We start from the raw sequence: 17,342 nt of genomic DNA on the forward strand, positions 1-17,342 counted from the left end.
ATCCGTGTTCCGAAAGTTCTCTGACATTGATATTAAATGATATTAATGACTAAACTAACCACAAAATTCAAATATTTATCGATTGCTGTTTCGGCGTCTGCCTGAAAGTACTGTTATAGGTACGTACTCTTCTTATGAATGAAATCATTTTCTCTCAAACGCAAATAAGTTATATCTCTGTAAAACACTGCGCTTAACTCCATTCTGCTCAAATTTCTGGATGCGCCCCGTGTATATTACAAAGAAAGAAAGAAAGATATCAATTCTCTGCGTTGAAGTTCTCTTTCATAGTACGTAGAAGTTTGCGCCAAATTTCCCTTTTAGATGCCATTTGTCCCGTCTTAAATTTTCGATTTAAATGAAGCCCACTTATTAAGCTTGTCGTTTATTTATTTGTGAGTTTTGTGTGTTTCTAATTCATTTTTGGATTTGTGAGTCTCTGTTTTGGAAAGACGACCTTGCAAATGTACATGCATTGAGACAACTCAAAGAAATAGCCTGGCGAAATTTTGAATGAAGCCATTTCGAAAGCCGGTAGGTACCCTTTAGAAAAGAATCTCCAAGCGACCTCCTCACCAATGTTATTGCCTGATAAAATGTGGAAAATTGTGTATATTTGAATGAATTGAAAATGAACTACAAACACCAGACATTAGACATTTTATCAGCACACTTTCAAAAACTGATCGTCCACACTTCACATGTGTTCAGTGCTTCACCTGAGACATTTTTAATTGAAAATGAACTACAAACACCAGACATTAGACATTTTATCAGCACACTTTCAAAAACTGATCGTCCACACTTCACATGTGTCCAGTGCTTCACCTGAGACATTTTTAATTGAAAATGAACTACAAACACCAGACATTAGACATTTTATCAGCACACTTTCAAAAACTGATCATCCACACTTCACATGTGTCCAGTGCTTCACCTGAGACATTTTTAATTGAAAATGAACTACAAACACCAGACATTAGACATTTTATCAGCACACTTTCAAAAACTGATCGTCCACACTTCACATGTGTTCAGTGCTTCACCTGAGACATTTCTAATTGAAAATGAACTACAAACACCAGACATTAGACATTTTATCAGCACACTTTCAAAAACTGATCGTCCACACTTCACATATGGTCAGTGCTTCTGCCAGAAATTACTTTAATCAATGCGCATTTTTTATCGATGCATTTTCCATTTAAATACATATATAGAAAATTAATCATGCTTGGAAAACACTGCGCTCACATTTCTGGATCCATCCCTGGTTACTATTTCATATACAATTTGAATTATCAATTTGTTAAAAACCACCGCCACAAATCTATCAATTTTATGATTTACATATCTCGAGAATTAATAAATACCGTATCTTAACCGATGATAATGAATGCTATAATCGATATAGGTTTAGTTAAGGGACAACATATGATTATCGTGGTATTTACAAACTTTGAATTTTGAATTTTTTGAATTGTGTTTTTTTCTATTTGATTTTATTTGTCTTGAGTAAATCATTTAATGTGTTCGACCGTCACTAGAGGCGTTGCACGTGACGCCATAGAGCTTCACTTCATTTATGACTGCACTTTGCTAAGCGATCTGCGTGATAATTCCATCCATTTAAGTATGTCCAGGAACTTAGAAACATTAAGGAATCCTACCCCACAAATAGCTAAATTTATCCAGTTAGGTTTAAGTTTATACAAATCCCTCCAGTGAATTATGTATATACGTGTGATATATCTTGCTGTATATAATTCAATCTCTGTACTTGCTTTGTCTGTAAATAGTTTTACTGAAAATTAGATTTTAAATTTTGTTAATTCCTATTTTGTTTTGTCTGTATGTATATATGTATATAATTCCGTTCATGTTTTGTAAATCTTTATATTTCATATTTTGTATTCAATCTTGCCTCCACGTACCATCCTTATGGTTGGAGTGAAATAAATATCTTATCTTATATTATCTAGTTCAGTTGCCCGTGTCATTCATTGGAGGAATAATTATGGGCGACGTAATTAGTACGTATTTCATGATTCTAAGCTGACTTTAAGTTAAAAATTGGATTGCAGAGTAGTGTAATTTTAATGCCGTCTATATTTTATGACGTCACCTTCCTGTGAATTCGTACGGCTTAAAAATGCCGCCAATTGCAGCAGACGATTGTTTCCGTTCTACGTCGCCAGGAGGCAGCACACTCGGTGATCTGTTCATGGCAGCCATCATGCATAGATTATGCAAATCCCTCGCCGCGCTGGCCGTCTGTGAATCGAGTAGTAATCTACGCGTGTCGATGTAGTTCGCCGGTAAGACTGGTCGTTGATTGGCTAAAAGGAATTGTTGACGCAAGTCGTTGTTGTTGGCCAACGCCACTCGTCGAAGGCCTAAACTGGCGTAATATTCGAACAGCCCGTGGGTTGGCGCCCTTGATTCGAAATAGTTCGAGTAGATATTCGGCGGACCAATCAGCGAGTCGCACGGCCACGTCAGAGCCAATCGCTGTCGTTTGTCTTTCATTCTTCGATTTTGAAACCAGACCTTAAAAAAAATTAAACAACTCATTAGAAAAATTCAATGTCATCATTCTCAATTTTTTCCGATGTAAAAAACATCAAAACTCATGAACTATTTGGCTCATCAGGTTCGAATCCCTAAATGCACGAAGTTCAATCACAACTGGTTAGCTCTCTAAGTAGATTCCAATCTCATGCTTTCAGATTCGAATCCCATAAAGAATCAAGTTTTATGTCATCGGATTAGAATCCCTAGATAACTGTATGCTACCAGGTTCGAATTCATTGAAATGTACGAAGTCATATCCAGGAATTGTGTAATGCCGTCGGGTTCGAATCTTAGATAGTTGGAGTTACACCGGGTTCGAATCCCAAAATAAATCCAGTTCGATATCATCCCTAAAAGAAAAGGTTTATCATACCTTTATAGTCGACTCGGGCAGGTTCATATCAGCTGCTAACTCGTGTCGTCTCGGTCGAGATATGTAATTCTCGCGACTGAATTCTTTCTCTAAACGATTCAACTGATCACGTGTGAACGCCGTTCTGTATCGTCTACTCGGACCGTCAATAGGGGGCGTCGTTGTGCTGCTCATTATACTAATCAACGGTTCTATAAAATAATATGATATCCCATTTTCAGATTTGACAAAAACTCAAATCGAAAAAAACTACGAAAATGGCCCTTTCACCCGCTCACTCAGCTCTGATTAACAACATCACGCCTTTGAGGTGTTAAAATTTGAACGAGTCTTTTGCCGTGTACGCCATCTAGAGGGAAAGCCGACGCGCAGGGTCTCCATTCAGACACGTGCCTTGGAAAACATTTCACAAATTACTAAATTACTGCTTTTCAAAAAATTTATTGCGTCATTGCGCGCAAAGGCAGACGATTATTACGTAATGAATAATTGATCACGTGTTCTACGACCGTTATTTCGAATCAAATATTCAGCGCCGAACGATCCCCGAGGGAGTCCGGAAACCGTGTTTTCCCGAAAGGTTCAAATTATCTGATTATCTTCGAGCTAATTAGCGCCGGGAAACGAGAATGATGACGAAACGTGACTTTTCGACGGTTGTAACAATCATTCATATCCAGGTTCACCGTCTAAAGGCAATCAATTATACACTGATCGATTTCAGGTGAAATTTGCTCGACGATATTTCATGATATGACGTTGACAATTGCTCGAACGAAATCAGAACCAAAATGTCAAATACGTAAAATCATAGCCACAGAAAGAAAACAAAAGGTCTCGAGTCGTTGCTTTCAAAGAGGGGTAAAATTGTCAGACGACCAAATGGTCATGACTGAATATCCAGGGGCTGGTTGCATAGTCACGGCTTTGACTTGAGACCAGTCAAAGACCAACTTAGTTCTATAGCCAACCTAGTAAAGTCCTAAGACCAGTCTTAAGATTTAACACAACCTTTGGACATAAGTCACTGTGCAACTAAGCCCAGGGGCTAAAATGCCAGAAGATGGATGGAGTTCACCAACCCAAGACGATAAGTCTTCCTGATATTAGAATTATTTTCAGAGGCTCCTGAATTGGAATTTTCTTCGTGAAAAGCTTGCTGTATGCTACCTCCACATGAATAGAAACCCGAGATCTTCACATGATGAAATAATTTTAGCCATATCATCAGTTCAGGCTGCATGAATTCGGAATTCAGTACATTTAGTCCGACGACATCTCTTCGTTAATCAAGTTGCCATCCAATTTGCCTTATTCCTTCAAATTGGGACAGTCAGTATTCTTTTATGGGAGGCAACGAAGTGGAGGCCTTAAACATGAAACTCATCCCCTTTCAGTGAAAACCCAACGCACACGGCACCGAAAAAACGTTTTTTTCCTCGTGAAAAAAAACGTTTTCGATGTTTTTTGTCATGCCGTGTGCGGGGGAGGCGAAACAAAAAACGCCGAACTGAAAAACGTTTTTCAGGAGCAAAAACCGTTTTCTGAAAAACGTGTTTTCTGTTTCGGCGAAACAAATGTTTTGCCGTCTGCGTTGGGCTTAAGTAGTCGCACATTTCGTCTACGATAATGAAATCATTTCGAGGAAGGAAATCGGATAATACAAATATTCAGTGGTTCCAGAACATTAAAAGAAATACTGTATTTCGTCGGACTCGATAATGATATGGGACTTGTTTTATTCACTACCACAGTGGTTCAAAGTAACATCCAAACACCCGGTTTCTATGAATGCCGTTTTTAGACTGCCCAGTTTCACTGGTCGTTTTGATACCAAATTGAGAATTTGTATTCAAAGGATTAAACAGAAATATCCTTAAAAAAAGATCGATTTCAGACCGAAAATAAATATACATCAGATCAAAGCAATCGTGGTCTAGTTCCGTAAGCGATTCTCTTTAAGAGGGTTCTAACTGCGTTATTCAAAACATCGGGAAAAATATCTTATCTAACAAATAGCCTTATCATTAATCTTACTAAATTCCGTACTTTCAATCGCAAGTTCCCAATAGAAACTGGTCGATGGACTAGTTTAGAGCGGGCTGAAAGATGTCAATTGTCTAATAATGGGATAAGGGATAAATTTGACTATCTTTTCAGTGAACATATTTAAATGCAAACAAGGAATTGCACCTGGACAGGAGATTTTATACGAACACCGACCTTTTCAAATACAAATTATTATTGCGCAAACTGAAGATCGAACCGAACTTCGTAAACCGTCTATTTTTGTTGGTGAGATTATGGGAATATTTCGACATGATATAAACGCGTATAATGAATTAATAATAATAATAATAATATGTGTCTTATATAGCGCTAAATCCAGCCAGGCTGCTCAGAGCGCTTTACATTCGTGTTAGGTCACTCGAATTGTCTTTTGTATTAAGACCAAGAGTTTGTCGAATAAATATGCGAATAATATGCGAAATTTCAAAAATCTTATTTCAAATATCAAAATGTTTTATCTGAAAGATATCAATTTCAAAATTACGCAATTTGTCACCTTTGTTGTCGGATGTTTCCGCATGTCGTTCCGGCGTCTTTTCGTCGAATTGCTTGACGACGGCTGCCATGGTTTCAGACGCGTCTGCTTCCAATATCGATTTTACGACGAATAGTTCTTTCCTTTGCGGAGATCGTGTTCTATCTGAACGAGAGTTTCTCAAAGTCTACCAATGATAGCATAAAATTTGTATATATCTTGCCATAAAATGTGTGTCCCGTTTCGTTTCAAAATCAGAGTGCAACCATTTGGGCGATCGCTTCATTCAGCTTTTTTTGCGAACAGCATTGTCATTTTACTTCGCAACACATCCTCGGAATCTTAGAATACAATCGAAGAAAAACCACATTTGCCCTTGAAATAAATCCTCGTTTCAGAGAACTGTAGAAAATCTATAGCGTAAATACTCCAGTTCGGTTCACTTCCTGTCCAGTGTGGAATTAGTCAAACTCATTCAAGTCAGTACAACTGCCGGGTTTCATGTGTGACTGGCTACAATTTTATGGAACCAACGGTTATGAAAAGAAACTAAGAAAGTACCCGTTTAGACTCAACTTCAAAAACTAAGAGAATAGTGACGTTTAGACTCAATTCTTTGAGACATTTTCAAAAACTAAGAGAGTAGTGACGTTTAGACTCAATTCTGCGGGCCATCTTCTTTTTTTCGATTTAGTTACTGACAAAGGCTAATAGCATTGAGTCACTACTCATTTAGATTTTGAAAATGGCCCATAGCTGAATAAAGACTCAAAAGGTCACTGTTCCAAATTTGCAGGCTCATCGCAGGTCCCCCTTCCAAACTTGTTGTCCCGGCACAAAGTATCAAGTCTTAACATCACTTTTATTCTCTTAGTATTTCTTCATACCGACGACTGTGGGTTACTTTTTCATTCAGAATCTGTATCCGAAAGAACATCACTATATTCCGTAGAGGTCCCGCGTGTGAATTGCAAGGCCGACGAATAGTACTGCGGCGCGTGCTAGTGAATTTCAAACTCATGATAATAACAATGAGGCTTTTATAGAATTCTAAATGACTCGGTCTATTTTTTATCGACAACGCACCCTCCTGCCGCTAGACGCTATTAACGCTTATGACCGCAGATCAGCAGACGCCAGGTCCTCTGGGTCGAATAAAAACGTCGGCGTCACGTGTTCATGGCGGCGGCGGCGACGGCGTGTGACGCAACAATCACGATCCGTTACATCGCACTATAATCGGGATAATTAGAACGCCATTAGTAAATTGAAATATCACAACGATTTTTTTTTCGCTTGTTTTTTTTTTCAATTCGAAATATGTTTGAATTGTGTGAAGCTAATTTCAAAATAATCCGTAATGATTTGAGTTGTTATTGATAGTGGCGTCATCTGCGACCTGATCGTACCAGCCTGAGGGAGAGACAGTCGTGAGCACGTGACGTGAAGTGAGTTTTCAAAAATTGTGAAAATGAAATGACTAATATCTGATGTTCGTAGTTCATTTTCAAATAGAAATGTCTCAGGTGAAGCACTGAACACATGTGAAGTGTGTGGACGATCAGTTTGTGAAAGTGTGCTGATAAAATGTCTAATATCTGGTGTTTGTAGTTCATTTTCAAATAGAAATGTCTCAGGTGAAGCACTGAACACATGTGAAGTGTGTGGACGATCAGTTTTTGAAAGTGTTCTGATAAAATGTCTAATATCTGGTGTTTGTAGTTCATTTTCAAATAGAAATGTCTCAGGTGAAGCACTGAACACATGTGAAGTGTGGACGATCAGTTTGTGAAAGTGTGCTGATGAAATGTCCAATGTCCAGTGTTTGTAGTTTATTTTCAATTAAATGTCTCAGGTAACAGGGGTACATCAAGGATATAGATTACAGTGATGCTTTCGATTCTATGTTTGATATTGTACGTATTAATGTTTAATGAGTGTAATCTCCTCAATGTGGCTCATCGGTTTCGTGTCTAATTCCCATTTCGAACTTCGCAATAATCACGACATCAAAACGATCATAATCATAGCCATAACTGATGATTGCATGGCTTTTTAAACAGCTAAAGTGCTGGGTCCGGTCTATACTGACTGTGATACTGCCATCGCGTCTGAATATTAGCTTTTTCAGCGATTTTACCCTAGTACAAGATCATAACTATCGAATAAAGAAGTTTCCAGTTTCTAGGGGCCACTTTGTGGCGGCCCCCTTAGGTCCTTACTGTTGCAAAAAATTTCACTATCTTTTGAAAACATAACTTAAGTTTTTCGCCTCACGTGAAGAAATACGCCAAAAAATCTGACGGTGAAATAGATAAACGAACTGATCGGATGAAAAATGTCGGCTGCCGCTGGTTACTGTAAAAGGTAAACCGAAACGATCGACGAACGAAACGACTGTAAGATCACTATGTTCAAGATGTTCAACGCGACGACGCAAATCGAGCCGACAGAATATGTTTAGCACCGTCAGAATTTCGCCGAATTTTCTTCGTAGGGCATCGCAATCCGCCTGCGTCGCTGCTGCTGCTGCTGCTGCTGCTGCTGCTGCTGCTGCTGCTGCTGCTGCTGCTGCTGCTGCTGCTGCTGCTGCTGCTGCTGCTGCTGCTGCTGCTGCTGCTGCTGCTGCTGTTGAGGTTACTACTACCATTTATTCCGAAGCTAATGAAATCGGAATTTCACAAATTCGATCTCGATACGGTCGTTCGGTCGTACGCAATTAAATCCAGTTTTCAAATATACAAAAATAGGGTCCAGAAATATATAACGTCGTGCATTAGACAATTTGAAATAAAGAATCATTTGTTGAAAAAAAGAATCAATTTCGAAAGGCACCTTGATGTCGGAAAGTATTGACTTTATTTTAAGTAACGAGACGAGTAGTGCTGTATAGGTTAACTATTTATTTGACAGGTGAATGAGTCAGTGATTCACCTGATGAAGCTTCTATTCATTAGAAACGAAAGCTCGTGCGTCAAATAAATAGTTAACCTATACAGCACTACTCGTCTCGTTACTTATCTTAAACCTGGTTAACACGGCTACTCTACGAATATTCTCATCATGACTTTATTTTGGTTACGGTATTTTTCTGTTGGTGCAAACTTTAAGCAACTCTTGAGCAACCGCAGACTCTGAGCTATTTTTCCAGTCGATCAATTACACATATTGTAAATTTACGGATCAGTTAATCGTCTGGCGATGATAACGTGACTTGAAATGTCGGTCGCCGATCTCATTATCCCAGCTGATGCACGTTCGTTCCACACGCGCGTCCAAGGATATATCCGTACACAAATAATACATCAAGCCGTATAACCAATTTCTACGAGTACACCTCGTTCTACTGGCTCGCTCGATGTTTACGCGCGAGACTTGGGTTCGATTCCCGGTGAGCGAGTCTAATTTTACTGGATCACGTCAAATAAAATCAAATCAAAAATACGAATGGACGGAACGAAGAATTTCTAAATCGTTTATGATTTAGACGAATCAAGATGACGTTATCGACGCGTGAAGTTGTGTATATAAGTTTAATCAGTGTTTGGCTGTTGCTGGCGTTTTTGAGCAATGTGCTCGTGGTCGCTGCTGCAATGACAACACGCGCAATGAGGAAATCTGTAACTAATGTTTTTATCTGTTGTTTGGCTGTGACTGACATGTTTTTATCGGGTGTCGTTTTACCGCAAAATGTGCACGATATCTCACACGTGGAGCACTACGATGAAGGTAAGTAATTAGGGGGGGGGGGGGTGGGGTGACTCCCTGTTATAGCATGTCCCACGATGATAGCCTCTAGACAGAGTGTGCGGTTTTCTATTGTAATTAGGGTGTAGGCGGACCAGTAAGCGCCGGCCCACTCCCACTTATCACCACGGGGTAAATATCAAAAGAATTTGAATATTTGAATATTCGGTCGAAATATAGGCATTGCGTACATGAATATAACATGGGTTAGGGGTAAACTGCGATTTTTATCTCGGCCCTGGGTTACCCTGAATGACGTCACGGCAAATTGCTAATATTAGGCGGCAATGATGTAAACATCATCATCGAACCCCAGTGAAGTTCATTACTTGTTTCTGATTCCGTTACTTATTGAGAATTCATCTCCCAATAAGGAACAAGGAACAAGTTACTTGTTACTTGTTCGACACATGAACCGAATACATTTCAAAACGCACATCGCGCCTCTTGTTAAACTTACGCGTAAAAACTGTCTAGCTGTAATTTGAAACCGGTCCCCGAAGCGAGTTATATTTATTATTCTCAATTTATTGCATCGATTTCAGCGGCTCCGCTTGAAGGTATATACACAGCTCTACTCGAGACTAGACAGAGTGATGCTCCTCTATAATCACCGGCTATTCATTTCACAACGCAATTTTCAAATGTATATTCATTAAAACAAACGCATGACTAAAAGCGCTTTTGATTTTGATGGAAAAAAAAACAAATTCATTATAGACATTTAGTACGGTAAACATAATGATTTTACTTTCAGCCGCTTTTTTCAATGTGCTACTAGGCCCAAACTGGAGGAGAAAAGTTGGAAAAAACGTATAGAAAATAATGCAAAATAGTTAAACTTAAATCCGTGCCCACCGGAACTGGTTCCAGGAATTCCGCGCAAAAAGGAAAAATCGACCGTACAATTTTATGTCATCTGTGACTTTACGACCAGTTGAGTGGTCAGCGATCACGGGGATAGTCGCTTTTACGTCACAGCTACAAGGATAAAATGACCAGTCGCGCGTTATACGGTAATCAAAGATGACCATAATGGCCGCGGCTGTGACAGGAAAATCGGGGCATTAGAGATTCTGTTCCTTCCTCGGTTATTAGTAGTGTATGCTACAGTTAGTTGAGTGACGATCGTATAAGAACATTGTTCCCAGTGAACGCTTTATTAGAAAAACCGTTACATTCAACCATGGACGCGACGAGAGAAATCCGACGATGAATTCAGCCAAAAATAAAAAGTTCTCAAAAAAATACTCGTAGAGTAGCCGTGTTAACCAGGTTTAAAATAAGTAACGAGACGAGTAGTACTGTATTTAGGTTAACTATTTATTTGACAGGTGAATGAGTCAGTGATTCACCTGATGAAGCTTCTATTCATTAGAAGCGAAATCCCGTGCGTCAAATAAACAGTTAACCTATACAATACTACTCGTCTCGTTACTGATCAAAAAATATTAAGATGATTATATTTTGAGCAACGTTTACTACTACTAGCCATCATCATAGGCTGATAGTATTCAGCCGAAGCGTTGCTCGAAATATAATCCTTCTTATATCGAACTTTTCATGTTTGGCGGAATTTATTGTCGGATTTCACTCTCGTTAATCATCATTACACGGATATTGTCTCATTCAATCATGAATATAGTTTGTCCTATTTGCATGGCCAAATGTCTGTACTGTTAGCGTGGACATCTTTGTCCTATTTGCTAGCACTTTATTCGTTATATTCGCTTGGATGTTTTTGTTCTGTTCGCTCGTACATTTTTAGTAAAAAGTAAATGAATCACGTATTAATCAACCATTTATAATTTCTTTTTGTTTCAATTATTCATAAACCCGGCAGGCGAATGATATTGATTATTTCGTATTTGTACGGCCTTGTGGAAGTATCTTTTATAAAATCTGACGACAAGTTAACCCTGCCGTAGGGGAATTTATGTAGGCATCAATCTTTTTCTAGAAAATGTGTATTGATCAAAGCGAACCTAGCAATTTGATTAAATTACCGCATAGAGGGAATTAGGTCACCATTTAATGATGTCATATGGGAATTCACGGAGGAAGTAACGTTTTACTTTGAAAGCGTCCGTCTGTAAATCAATACAGACCGTGCGATTTAATGAGACGTCAAAGGTTGATCTAAAGGCAGACATAATGGTATTGAATCAGCCATTTTAATTAATTTGACAATATTCATCATCTGTTGAGCATCTATTAATTGTAAGCAAGCAGACAGTCGACAGTATGACAGACAGTAGACAGCGTGACAGACGGTCGACAGCGTGACAGACAGTCGACAGCGTGATAGACAGTCGACAGTATGACAGAGTCGACAGCACGACAGACGGTCGACAGCGTGACAGACAGTAGACAGCGTGACAGACGGTCGACAGCGTGACAGACAGTAGACAGCGTGACAGACGGTCGACAGCGTGACAGACAGTCGACAGCGTGACAGACGGTCGATAGCGTGACAGACAGTCGACAGTATGACAGAGTCGACAGCACGACAGACGGTCGACAGCGTGACAGACAGTCGACAGCGTGACAGACGGTCGACAGCGTGACAGACAGTCGACAGCGTGACAGACGGTCGATAGCGTGACAGACAGTCGACAGTATGAGAGAGTCGACAGCACGACAGACGGTCGACAGCGTGACAGACAGTCGACAGCGTGACAGACGGTCGATAGAGTGACAGACAGTCGACAGTATCACAGAGTCGACAGCACGACAGACGGTCGACAGCGTGACAGACAGTAGACAGCGTGACAGACGGTCGACAGCGTGACAGACAGTCGACAGCGTGACAGATGGTCGATAGCGTGACAGACAGTCGACAGTATGACAGAGTCGACAGCACGACAGACGGTCGACAGCGTGACAGACAGTCGACAGCGTGACAGACGGTCGATAGCGTGACAGACAGTCGACAGTATGACAGAGTCGACAGCACGACAGACGGTCGACAGCGTGACAGACAGTCGACATCGGCAGGAGATTGTAGAAAGATCGTTTCAATTGCTTTCATACTGAATCATTGAACAGATGAAATTTACATTTAAAAGCATACCATGGAACTAAATAACTGGGTCCAGTTCCACAGTTGTGAGTTAAGATTGAACTCAGAGTTAACTCATTCAAAATGAACTAATTTTAACTCAGAGTTAACTCTAACTCACAACTGTGGAACTGGGTCCTGAATATCAATACAATGAAGATTAATTGTGAAGATAAAATATATATCGTCGAAAGCCAAATAAATCTTATTTCATCAGTTCTTCAGAGGCATCTGTTTCCAGAGCCACGTTTGAAATGTGAAACTATTGGTGTTTGTGAAAAGTCGTCACTGTTTGGTCACAGTTTGTATCGATGTGAATATTCTGTTCTTCAAAGATCGGATAAATCCGAGCATCTGTTGAACAAACGGTGGGATATGGATGATGAGTTCTGTAAATATCTCCAAATCAAGTCAAATGCCACAAGCAACAGGAAAGGCAAGCACGGTATTAGGCGGAATGGAATATGTGATTATTTGTCTAGACCGGATTGATGCGTGACGATGCGAGGACATCGTGACCGGGCTGCTTGCTTTAGACCTTTATCTAATCGCTCAGGGCACGGATTCGCCTTCCGGAATTCCGCAAAAATCATCAATTCAATTCATTTTTATTCCTTCATCACAACTTCTCGAAAGCGATATTTTCTTATCATGTACATCTTAGATTATGTGGTAAATACATAAGTTATAATACTTATTTTCATTTTTCCATTTTTTTGTGCATCCTTCAATTCCAAAACTAGAAAAAAAAATTTTTCATTTCCTTAAAAAGAATCCGTGCTCCAAGCGATTAAAAAAGGCCGTTACCGTCACCTCTTTAAACCCACGTCTATCTTTCCATCCAATTCACCTAAATCGACCCCAATTGCCGAGCTCTATAGAGCCGGTACAACAACACGTAGATATATAAAATCGCGGATATTTTTCGATAAGTATCGATTAAAAATAATCGTCTGCGTTTGCGATACTGAAATAAATAACAGAAGGCGAAACTAGAATTCGTTAAAGATAGATCGAAAATTCGAGAATTTCGATCATCGCCACATTTTACGCGATATTCAGAGACTCAGCAATTTAACGGTCTATTCCTTTTAGAAGTGTATCGAATTTATTTCGATCTCTTGGCCTCCTCTGATTCAGCCCCCCGCTACGTTTAAAAGCTTTTTAGTCGTTTTCACTAATGCGGGTATGATATATATATATATATATATATATATATATATATATATATATATATATATATATATATATATATATATATATATATATATATATATATATATATATATATTTCGCAAAATCGATCAAACTATGATCAAACTATCATCGGTGTTTGCGCTGATTTTGCGGACGGTTTTTGCCACAGAAAAAGACCGACGATTTTTGTTGCTCGAGTTGATTTTCGAATTGACGCATTTTCGGGATATACGCGCGCATGCGCAGATGCGATACATCGTGGGATTTGCCACAAATACGAACGTAGAGACTTACTGTGGCAGTCGAGACTTTGAATTTTGAAGCGGGAATAGTTCCTGTATTTTTTTTTTGGATAATTCGCAAAGCGTTGGCTACAAACATTAACAGCAGATGGTAATTTGAGTCAAGCGGCGGTCCATATCAGCCGAATGTAAAGTTGAAATTTGACTGAAGAGTCGAGAAGAAAACACAATATCTGTGGAATAACGCGAGAAATCCCACAATAAAAACAGCCAAAACGAGAAACTTGAATAGAAGAGTAGTATATATTTGTTATTCAGTACAAAGAGTATAAAGGAGTAAATATTTGCGCAAGGCGTTTCGGCTAAAGACTATATAAGCCTTCATCGGGCGTACTGATGGTTGAGATACTGGACCCGGTTCCACAGTTGTGAGTTAGAGTTGAGTTAGAATTAGTTCTTTTTCAATTAGTTAACTCTGGGTTAATTCTTAACTCAGAACTGTGGAACTGGGTCCTGAACTGTTGCGGCCAACTAGACCGTGTTCGGGGCCCTCGGGGTTTTTTTTGTACGTTACTTGTGGTAATCAGCTACTATATACGGTTGTCTTTTTGCCTTGCGCGAGGAACACGTTTTTACACTACTTACAACTTCGATATGAGCCCGGACCCTGTGGTAAGGAATGATGGCCACTTGAGACACTTTTAGCCCGGTTTTCAAGTTTAAGAACGATTGGTTGTTAAGAGACAAATATATCTAGCTGTTCATTTTAACCGAACATGAAGTTGAAATAATGACAGAAATACCGAGCATTTTAACGAATTGAAAAGATCTGGAAATTATATTTCTGAAAGTTGATTTTTCGGATATATACGCCATTTTAAGCCGCGATCAAGCACACGGGCATCTTTGGCCCGAACAAAGAAGTCGGCCCAAGCCCGACCAAAATTTGCACGATCAAATAAATCCTTGCGTGCGAATTGCAACTGGTACCGGAAGTGACTCACTTAGCTTTGTTTAGTATTGAGTGAGTGGTTTGCGCCGGAACGCGCTCTCTAAATATATTAAGCACGGGCCAAATTTGGCTCGAGCCTGATCGGTGCCAAATGTGGCCCGGGCCAAATCGTCTCCCCGTAGTGGCGGTTTTAGTGGATTTTGGAATACCCGGAAAGTACAAACAAGCATATATAGTTGTTTCAGTTATTATGAGAATCTTTTGCTCAGTGTATTCGCCGTTTTTCAAGTCGAATATTCTTTCTTGCGGGTATACGGTCAAAAAATAGATGATAAAAGCATCTTAAAACATGGCTTACGTCATTTACAACGTACTATTTGCAATATTCATACTATATATAATTGGAGGGATCTGTAAACATCCAGGCCTATTTTGGTAAATTCAGCGAGTTTTGAAGTTGGTGTTTGAAATACTGATTACACGACATGGACACCTGGTGCACAAGCGGTATCCTCTATTGCCACAGTCGCTGCACATGTGTATATATTCCATTGAAGAACTGGACATATTTTTAAAAAATCCATTAATTTGGAGCCTTGTGATGGATTCTAAAAGATAAACAAATATGAGCTGTAAAACTAAATTGAAAGTTTATTGGACGCCTCGCAAAATAACACATATATTTTGCTTAATATTATCGACAATAAATGGTGAAACGTCGAGGATCAATTTAAGTTAAGTTTGATTTGAATATACCGATAATTGAATTGAATTGAATTGAATTTACCGGCAACGGGTAGCACGATATATTGATGACGTTGTGTACATGCCCTCAAAAATAATCATCTAAAACAATCAAATATAGAATAAGAGTTTTGAAATATATTCAATTACCAAATAAACGCAAAAATTGAGTGCACATCATCGACTACCTTGAATAAGGCTGAGTTATCAATGTATAAACATTATTGTAACGGCTTTTTCGGCGTCAAAAATCGATATCGATTGGTATGATCGGTCGCTACATATCGCTTTAGTGCTAACTATTCGAAGTATGAAAATTATCAGGCGATTGGTGTATCGATTTTTTTCAGTACACAATAAACCCATCCGTAAAAGAAATCACCGATTCACCGCACACAACAGCGCCACCTTCATTAGCGGAAAAATACCCCGTTTCCGATCTATAACTATGTGACGACACAAAGAACTCGGAAATCAAATATCCAAATCGAACTGGTAATTTTCTACATGACAGGTCTCTCGAGGTCATGACAAACCGACCGGAAACCACCATCATTTCTGTACTTGTCACGTGATACGTTTCGTAGCTAATGACCTCAGAAATTACTTGAATCGACGCCGATCTGAATTCAGACTCGTGGATCGGGTTAATCACAGACATGACTTTTAAGACCAGTCTTAAGAACATCGATTAGTTGTATAGTTCTAAGAACGAACTTAAGACCAATCTAAAAACTAAAGGGACCAGTCTAAGCCTATTTTCTAACCAATATAACAAATTAAGACCAGTCTAAGCTCATTTTGGTTCTATAACCAATCTAACAACTTAAGAACAGTTCAAGCCCATTTCAACCAATATAACAAATTCTCATTTTGGTCCTTTAGTGACATTTTATAAAACTACAGCTTGACTAGATCAGCGTTCACAACTCTGGCACTGTGTCAGTAATGTCAAGGTCTCCTAACGTCACCTGCCGCAGCAGCAGCGAGCACTTCAGTAAGATTTATGAGCCCCATCAACACATAGGAAAACTCGCAAAAGTATTGACGCTTTGTTTTGAAATATCGCTGATTTATTTCTACGAAGTCCCGCATCTGAACGGTTTCGACACGAAGTAAGGATTACAAAGCTATTTATCACAATATGACAGATCTGGGACTCAAACACTTCAGAAATAAATTGGAAAAATGATTATAGACTACGTCATCACATAGTTGTCTCACTCACTGGGGGTGTCACCTAGAAAAATTAATTGCGTCGCAATTTGTTTTTGATAGATATTGATCTGTCATCTGTTTGATGCTTGTAGCTGGAAGAATAGTCTTGTAGGTTTATAAACTAACTCTGAAAATCCAGTTCCACTGTTTTATGGATTTGATGACTTATAGATCTAGTTCCACAGTTGTGTGGGTTTAAATTGACTCTGAATCCAGTTCCACAGTTGTGTGGGTTTAAATTGATTCTGAATCCAGTTCCACAGTTGTATGGGTTTAAATTGACTGTGGATCCAGTTCCACAGTTGTGTGGGTTCAAATTGATTCTGAATCTAGTTCAACAGTTGTATGGTTTAAATTGACTGTGGATTCAGTTCCACAGTTGTGTGGGTTCAAATTGATTCTGAATCCAGTTCCACAGTTGTATGGTTTAAATTGACTGTGGACCCAGTTCCACAGTTGTGTGTGTTTAATTCGACTCTAAATCCAGTTCCTCAGTTCTGTGGGTTTAAATTGACTGTGGATCCAGTTCCACAGTTGTGTGGGTTCAAATTGATTCTGAATCCAGTTCCACAGTTTTACGGGTTTAAAATGACTGTGGATTCAGTTCCACAGTTGTGTGTGTGTTTAATTGGACTCTAAATCTAGTTCCACAGTTGTGTGGATTTAATTTAACTCTGAATCCAGTTCCA

General features: G+C 39.2%; 1 protein-coding gene across 1 annotated transcript; it reads right to left on the reverse strand.

Moving 5' to 3' along the window:
- Positions 1–2,121: 2,121 nt before the first annotated feature.
- Positions 2,122–5,583, reverse strand: LOC141907849 (uncharacterized). The gene is made up of 3 exons (XM_074797592.1): positions 5,514–5,583; positions 2,948–3,138; positions 2,122–2,550 (listed from the first exon to the last, which is right to left on the reverse strand). The coding sequence occupies exons 1-3, from the start codon at positions 5,581–5,583 to the stop codon at positions 2,122–2,124; spliced, it is 690 nt and encodes a 229-aa protein (XP_074653693.1).
- Between the last annotated feature and the right edge of the window lie 11,759 nt (positions 5,584–17,342).

This window comes from Tubulanus polymorphus, chromosome 6, assembly GCF_964204645.1.
Source record: "Tubulanus polymorphus chromosome 6, tnTubPoly1.2, whole genome shotgun sequence".
Taxonomy (NCBI): Eukaryota; Metazoa; Nemertea; class Palaeonemertea; order Tubulaniformes; family Tubulanidae; genus Tubulanus; species Tubulanus polymorphus.